The 8,578-nt window shown below is 32.0% G+C and overlaps 2 protein-coding genes across 2 annotated transcripts; both read right to left on the bottom strand.

Annotated features, from left to right (window-relative positions):
- Positions 1-1,869: 1,869 nt before the first annotated feature.
- Positions 1,870-2,734, bottom strand: LOC129940371 (chymotrypsin-2-like). The gene has a single exon (XM_056048689.1). It carries the CDS (start codon positions 2,726-2,728, stop codon positions 1,952-1,954), a length of 777 nt encoding a protein of 258 aa, XP_055904664.1. The 5' UTR covers positions 2,729-2,734; the 3' UTR covers positions 1,870-1,951.
- A 4,119-nt stretch (positions 2,735-6,853) lies between these two features.
- LOC129940945 (chymotrypsin-2-like) lies at positions 6,854-7,766 on the bottom strand. The gene has a single exon (XM_056049472.1). It carries the CDS (start codon positions 7,728-7,730, stop codon positions 6,927-6,929), a length of 804 nt encoding a protein of 267 aa, XP_055905447.1. The 5' UTR covers positions 7,731-7,766; the 3' UTR covers positions 6,854-6,926.
- Between the last annotated feature and the right edge of the window lie 812 nt (positions 7,767-8,578).

Raw genomic sequence — 8,578 nt, 5'->3', positions numbered from 1 at the left:
GTAGCTTAAGTTAGCTTTAAGTTTTATTTAAGGACCTAATTTTTAGTAGTTTTTACAAATAAAAAGGATATTGATATTAGTTTTTTAAATTTTCTAATGAATACAAATATAAATAAAATTGAATTGAGGTTAAAATAGATCTTAGGGCCGAAAGCCGTTAGTATTAAATATTATTGTTTAACTTAGAGTGTCCGTATGGGACCATTAAGTTAGTTGTAAGTTATGGATAATTAGGCTAGTTTTATGAATTTTTGTCTAGCTTTCAGATAGGTTTGGATTCAATCCCTACCTGTGCCTTATAAATTTTCACGGTAATTGCCTCTTGCGAGGAATTGACAAATCCTATAAGAGTAATTCTTGTCATGAAAAAGTGCTTTCTCAAATTAGCCGTTTGGATTCGCCATATAAACTGTATGTTCCTTCCATCTTTGACAACATTACTAGCACACAGAAATGGTTGAGAGTTGTAAGTCACTAGGCCCTGGTTCTTCATGGACTGTTGCGCCTGATATTTTTTTTTTCTTCATTTGTATGCTTACCATTCCTGGCGAGTTCATCTGCCTTACGGCAAACAGGAAAGATAAATATTAAACTGTTGTACCATTTCCATTAGAGAGGATCGTTATAGACTGTTTTAGAGTTTGATGAGACAGAGTCAGGAGATTGTATAGCGGCCTGACGTGTATCAGATGTTTTCTTTTCTAGATGAAAAGTTCTGCCGTAATAAACAAATATTTATCAAAAATACCTAATATAAAGTTTCATTGTGAGAAAATATAAAAAAATTACAAAACACCTCACAATATATCGTCCACAATTAATCTTCAGGTACATTTTTTGACAAAAGAAAGACAATTTCTTATACGATTAAATATTCAAATTGTGGCAGATAATGGAAAAACCAAAAACAACAAATCGGCACCAACCATCTCTTTTTAAATTTCAAGACCGGATATGACAGCATCTACTTTATAGAGCCATGTCTAGTTTTGGCTTCAATGCCAAATTCGTCCGCTTGTACAGGATGATCATGGAGAAAAAAAAGGTTGGATACAACTTAATGGAATCTTTCTAAGCCAAAAAAGACTTTAGACAAGGTGATGCGCTGTCATGCGATTTCTTTAACATCGCCCTTGAAATAATAGTGCAGAGCTGTCACGTCAACACTAAAAAGGACTATCTTTCAAAAGTCTCTACAATTATTAGCATAAGCCGATGACATCGCGTAATCGGAAGAACTCAGCTTTTGTAAGTACAAATGCAGAGGCGGACAAAATTTGCTTAGCGGTTAATAATGCCAAAACAAAGTACATACCGTCACCAAGAATGGACCTACAATACCAACGTACATCTCGGTAGGAATAATACCAGCGACAGACGTAACTTTGAGGTAGTTAAGGACTTTGTCTACCTATGGTGTTTGATATAAACACAGAAAATAATACTACCGCTGAGATCAAACGAAAAATTACTTACATCAGAAGGATAAAAGTATAACGGCTGAGATGGCTGGGTATCTAGAAGGCATGGAAAGCAAAGCTCCGTCTTCTAATCCACACCCACAGGATAGCGCAGTAGAGGAAGACCGCGGATCAGGTAGCTCGCACAAGTGAAAAGTGACACCACCCCACTTGGAGTGCGCAACTGAAGACGGAGAAGTTTGTTGGGTAAGGCTCTTGTTCACGCAGGACTGTACTTACTTGCTTATATGTACATTTTCAGACATCTTGCAACTTTTTTAGGGCAATGATCTTTCAATTAACAAATTAATTGTTTGATAATTAAGTTTTAGAAGGTTTAGAATTTTCTATTTTTTTTACCTGGATAGACATATAGTCTGTAAGGTCATATTCAAACACATACAAAATGTATATGTAAATAATTTAATTTATTTGTCTTAGAAGTTTAATTTTTAGATATAATTATAATTAATATTTTTAAATAATTGTGTCTATGAACTGTTTGTTTGATTCCTAATCCAAGAATTGTAAAAGAACACATTAGCTTGGGCATCTGGCTTACCAGTTGCACATGGAAATCCCCAATTTACCACACCGTATACAGCACCGTCCTTTATCAATGGACTACCAGAATCACCATAGCAAGCTCCCTCTCCTCTTTTTGTATAAGTGCATATATGTCCTAAACCAAGTCCCGGATCGTTGTCCATTTTTTGGAGACATTCTTTGTGTGGAACAAACTTCAGTGTTATTTTTTGTAAGTCATCAGGTATATCACTGACAAGATCCGTATTACCCCAACCTGTGAGTACAACCTCATCGCCATCTTTCAAAGGTACCTTGGGAAGAGAAATTGCTTGAGTAACTTTATCAAAAGCTATTTTTGAATCCAATCGAATTAACGCGATATCGTTATGCAACTCCGGATTGTTGTAGTTATAATGTGGAATTAACTTAGATACTTTATAAACACCACCAGGTTGCTCGTAACGATTGGTTCCTGTAACGACTTGCAGCTTTGATTCTCTGTGATTGTTAACGTAGCTTTTTATGCAATGTGCAGCAGTTAAAATGTATAAATCACTAATTATACATCCTCCACAAATATGTTCGAACGATAGGGTCTGTAATGAGACTTGGTACGGGGCAGACCCTAGTTTTGCTGGTTCTCCGCCAAATATACGACCAGCAGTCCTTATTTTGTTGGGCTCCCTTAAAGTATTGGCAGAACACATCACTGCCATCAGAATAAACAACAGAATAGACATTGTGGAATAACGATACCAATTTTGTTTGCTTACAAATTTGTACCTTTTATTTTTATATCAAAATAAAGAGGCCGAATATTTGTTTCTTATCTTGTTGCAAAATATTAATTATTCTGATAAAATATTTTTGTTTTGGTTAAATGCTGATGGATTCTTGTATTCGATAATTGTTTTATTGGCCAATACAAATTTCTGTACACTGAATATGATTCAAATTAAAAGATTTATTGTTTACAAAACAAACAATTTGATAAACTTGGCTGTTTGAAGCGTGAGGCAGATTAAAAAGAATTCAATTTATTCTCAAATGTGAATATCGGAATTTTCTTGCGAAAGAGAATTTTTTTAAAAGTATATGACTCCCGAAAAGTGCAAAAAATATTTTAAAAATACTGTATTGTCCATTTTAAAATTCATTCATAAATTAAATGGCTCGTTTGTTATACTATATACGAGCACTCAAGACGATGGAAATTTCTTGTTTAAAAAAAAATTACAATTTTAAGTCAATACTTTATAATATCAATCTTAATTTTAAGAAAGAGTCTTGGCCAAAAGTTTATCCACAATAAGATTTGCTAATCAATAAAATGTGACTGAGCTTGAAATATCGAGCGTGAATGACGATAAGAATGCCGGTCGAGACGAAATTCCTCCCATTATTTTAAAGAATTGTGCGCCTTCCCTGTCAAGAATACTATGTTTTTTGTTTAACACTTCACTCGAGAAAGGTATATTTCTTTCCGAATGGAAAAAATCTTTTATAACACCTATTCTGGTCCAAAAGAGGACATATCTAACTATCGCTCGATTTGCAAGTTATCCGTATAATACCAAAACTTTAAAAAAAAATTGTTTGCGATAAGCTTTCGTTTTTATTAAAAAAGATTATATCCCCGTTTCAACACGGATTTGTATCCGGAAGATCAACTTCTACAAATCTTACAATTTTCTCTAACTTTGTTCTAAATAATCTAAAAAAAGGATATCAGGTCGATGTCATATACACGGATTTTGCCAAATCATTTGATAGAGTTTACCAAAAAATTGAATTCATAAACACGCTAGTTGGACTGTCATGCAAGAGGTCTTGTCTTGGGTTTAATCCCTGCCTGTGCCACCTAACTTTTTTCACGGGTACTTTTTATGACAAGATGATTGAGGGTTTGTCAATTCCTCGCAAGAGGCAGTACCCGTGAAAAAAGTTAGGTGGCACAGGCAAGGATTAAACCTAAGACCCCTTGCATGACAGTCCAACACTAACCATCACGTTACGGATACTAGCTAATCAAATTGAAATATCGGCTATAAAAAAATATATGAGGAATAGGTACATTCATTTTTCGCATTATCGATTTGTCTTTTAGTTTATAACAACTAACGTACACTTATAACTATTATCAAGTTTAAAAACATAAAAACACTGTGTAGGGTTTTTAAGGCTAAGTAAAATTAAGTTTCTGTGAGGCTATCCAAATTTGTGAAGTAGCTTTTTTTTCAATGAAATATGTTATATTAAATATTCATATTATTTCATATTCAAAAAAAAAACTTTAACAGTTATTAGACTTCACCTGTTTTACAAAAATTTAAAATAAACGTTAAACTATTTATGCTAAAATAGTTTTTAACAGAAAACGGCAAACAAGTTTGAAAGTAAGTTTTGTTCTTGTAACGCATTTGTTGTCTAAAAAATCTATTATATCAAGTTTTTGAAGTATATACAAAAATATAAAAAAAGAGCCTGGGATGCGACCAACACTGATAACTTCAGATCCCGTCTGTCGATTTGTCTTGCTTAAAAGTTTGTAGGTTTTTGGGTTGGGTTAAAAAAGATGTCAGATGAATTATTCTTAAAAAAAAACATTTTGTTTTTCAAACAAAAAAAAACTGTCAATTCGATTTTTCTCAAAACGTTTAAGAATGTTGAAAACAATATTTCTTATAAGCGAAAATTAGTTGGAAACCATAATCTCAAGTTTTTGAAAAGATATTTGAGTCGTAATTCAATTTTTACCAACTTTGAGTGATGTTTTTTTAGGTTTTTATTTTTTATAAAAAAACTTTCAATTTGGTTTTACCTGATTTTAAAAACGTTATTTTTCGTTGCACAAAATTGTTTTGGAGATAAAATAATTTTTTATTTGTACAATTTTCGAGGTGAACAATTTTTTTTCAGTTTTTTTATTTATAAAAAATACCGTTAATTGGATTTTTTCAAAAAAATATACTGGTCTTGTACTACGTTACAGTTTATAATATAAAATTAAATTCAAGTCTCTTGCGTTATTGGTTTGTGAGATATTTAGGGTTAAACAAAATGTTCACCTTTTTTAAACTGCTATATAAAAAAACCACCAACTAATTTTGTTTGAGAGTCCTTTCTGCATCTTCCTGCCTTATTATCTCTTCTGGTTCTTGAGCTATGGACGACGAGTAAAACGTCGCGAACGTGCGGATGTACTGACGTACGAACGTACGTACAACGCACGCACAAGCATCTTTCTAAAAGTCTTTTATTTCGACTCTAGGGACCTTGTAACGTCGAGAAATGTCAACATGGGAAGTTAATAATGAAAAAACTTGTGCAAATAGTTAAAATAAGAGTTTGTTTTTGAAATCAGTGGAACAAAAATCGAAACTAAGCCCAAAAGTATTTTTCAAAACTATGAAAGTATCAAATTGAATTTTTTCTCGAAACTCCATTCAAATAAAGAATCATAAATAATGAGAATTTCCAAAAACTAAGTAAGACACTTATGTCCGATTTCATAAACAAACACTAAAAGCACTTTAATCTAAAAGCTTTTTAAATATTATGAGGCCTTTAAATTGTTTCAGTTTCGCCAAACTTAAAATAGGAAATTTCAGGGATATTTTTGTTAAAATAGAGTTCTCCTCATAACCCTGTAAAAATAAAACGCATTTTTGATTTCTATTAAGCGAATTGTGTGAGAAAAAAGAGAAACCAATATATGTTGAAATAAATGACAAGAATCTCAAAATACAACAGAGTAAACAAATCAAAAACAACCGTTTAAGTAATCGTGTGTCTTGAACGGCGAATAACTAATTGATCTTGTTCTTCGTCACATGAAGATGACAAATATAATATCCTAATTAAAGTTAAAAGCATAAAAATAATATTATAAATAGTAATTCAATGTTGAATTTGTTAACCTATTAAATATTGAGAATACAAATTTTACAAAGCAGAACAGCAGCTGTCAATATGTCTTATTCATTTTTTAATGATGCTTTTAAAGTTTAATTAGCCAAAAATGGGCATTTAGTTTTGAAAGGTGTTTAAAAGCTTGTTTACTTTAAAAACGCTTGGTGAAACCAAAATATCCCATTTTACAATTTAAAATCCTGTTAAATGTATAAAAGTTGTTTATGAAATTTGGCATTAAGGCTTTAAATTTTATTTAAAAGAGACAGATTTTTTTTTTTTTTTCAAAATCATCATCAGTTTTGAGTTTTAACTTAGGCTTAGAAACCCTGTTTTTGGTTGTTTGTCGGATCTCCAAAGGGTCGCATTTTAAAAACCTGATGTGATAGACCAATTTGAAGGCAAGATTCGATTTTATCCTTGAAATAAATTAATTTTGTTTTGTTTGCGCAACAGAAATCAAACGTAAAAAACAAAGTAATTCCCTTAAAATAAAGGAATAGCCGTGTTCGGGAATGTCGAGATGAAGATTTGTTTTTTCCCAATTCTTTGCGTCTCGTCCTTCACTTAAAATCGGCAGATTATTGGAATGTACACTTATCAGGATCTTATTCTGACGCGCTAGAGAATGACTTCTGATCAACTTTTGTTTTACTTTCATTTGTCTCAGGCGGTTTGCTATATGTTTTTGAGCACATATACATTTAAGGTATCAAATCATTCCCTGTTTACTACCACTAGCAACGTATTTAATTTTAAACATCGGGGCAAACGTGCGATGATGATATTTACGAGTTTGTTCTTTATTATGTTCAATTACGCACGTGCATTTAAGAACGTTTAGTGGGGAGTCAAGAGTATATTCCTTGAACTCGTCTATGTTAACCTAAAACTATGAAAATATGTTAAAAGGCGTTAAATAAGTAAAAGAAAGAAATTGAAACTACACAAAATCCATCTCAAAAGAAAGCATACAATTTATTAATTTTTGATTCACTTACATAATAACTTAAACTTAATTTTTTTTTAATTAACACAGCCATCCATTGTGGTTCGAATCCAATCAAGATAATAAAACACATTTGCTTGCATATCTGGACGTCCTTGAGCACAGGGCATTCCCCAGTTCACTACACCGTAAAGCTTACCATCATGAACCAAAGGTCCACCTGAATCACCATGACATGCTCCCTCTCCTTCACGAGTGAAAGTACATATATGGTATATTCCAACATAGGGATAATCAGTCATAGCTTCCGTACACTCTTTGAAGGGAACAAAATTAACAGTCAGAGTTTGCAATTCGTCTGGCACTTCACCGTAAAGTTCAGTTGTGCCCCATCCAGTTAAAACAAGAGTGTCACCAGGTTCTAGCGGCTGATAAGGAAGATCAATGGGTTCGGTCTTGTTGTCGAAAATAATAGCGTCCCTTAGCTTAATGAGAGCAATATCGTTCATATACGGAACAAGGTTGTAGTTGCAATGAACATGAATTTCCTTTGCTAAAGATTTTTGTCCCGCGTGAGCATAACGATTTGTTCCACTTATGACCAATAGTTTTGAAGGTTCAGAAACAATATCTTCGACACAGTGACCAGCTGTCACTACCCAATGCTTATTTAATATAGCTCCACCACACATATGGTCACCGTATAAATTTTGTAGTGAGACCTGGTATTTGGCTGCTCCTTCTTCAGCTGCCATTCCACCCACTATTCTATTACCATTTCTCCCTAGTCCAAAAATTTGATCCTTAAAAGGTTCCTTTATGCGTTTGGCTACAACGCCAACAGTTACAAGTACAAGTATAAGAAAGATTTTGACTTCCATGACAATGCTGAAAATGGATACTAATAAATACAAAGTGGTAGAGATATTTCGATTTTATACTTTCTTTTTTTATTGGAATTAAAAATTATTTTATTAATGGTGTTCTTTATTGTATCGTTTAGAATTCGATACGTTTAATTGATTAGAACATTTTTATAAATATATTCAACTGCTATAAAGATATCTTTTATAATTTGAGCGGAAGGTGTTATTATCATTAAAATAGCCGACAGAATAATTAAATTAAAAGAAATTGTTTAAGGTAAATAAATAATAATAGGTGTTCATTGTTGGATATATTTATACAATAACTCACTTATCGTAAAACAAACGTACTACAAATTTGTGTTATTATTTACTTTTTTTGGTCAAAATATTATTCCTCTATTCATTGACTCATTCAAGAGCTTCATTGGACTGCACAAATAAATTTAGGATAACTATTTTGATAATCTTTAAAGTGTCGAATAAAAAATAAATAACCTTGAACCAGTTAATTTTATTTAGTTGACTATTTAAAAAACATAATTTTTATCTGCACTTTTTGAAGTAAAAAAAAAAAAGATTGGAACTTATACGATATTGGAAAGATATAGATATATTCGATTGCAGGGAGGAGCACATATAAAAATGAAATAAAGTCCAAACTTAAAAAATGGATCCTTGACTTGAGTAGGGTATGTTTAAAAGTTGATACAGACATACAGATCGATGCTTTTTCAAATACTATTTCAGAAACAAGAAAATCATGCGCTTGCAAGAAACCAAGTAAATCCTTTGTTTTTAAGATGCTCAAATATAATCTTGAATATACTCAATACCTGCACATCGTATTCAAATTAAACTAT

Source organism: Eupeodes corollae, chromosome 1, assembly GCF_945859685.1.
Source record: "Eupeodes corollae chromosome 1, idEupCoro1.1, whole genome shotgun sequence".
NCBI lineage: Eukaryota > Metazoa > Arthropoda > Insecta > Diptera > Syrphidae > Eupeodes > Eupeodes corollae.
The sequence above is the reverse complement of the archived record's forward strand: the minus strand, read 5'-3'. Positions and strand labels throughout refer to the sequence as shown.

Coding starts and splice junctions, on each gene's coding strand:
- LOC129940371 (XM_056048689.1), bottom strand. CDS start 2,728: ATGTCTATTCTGTTGTTTATTCTGATGGCAGTGATGTGTTCTGCCAAT.
- LOC129940945 (XM_056049472.1), bottom strand. CDS start 7,730: ATGGAAGTCAAAATCTTTCTTATACTTGTACTTGTAACTGTTGGCGTT.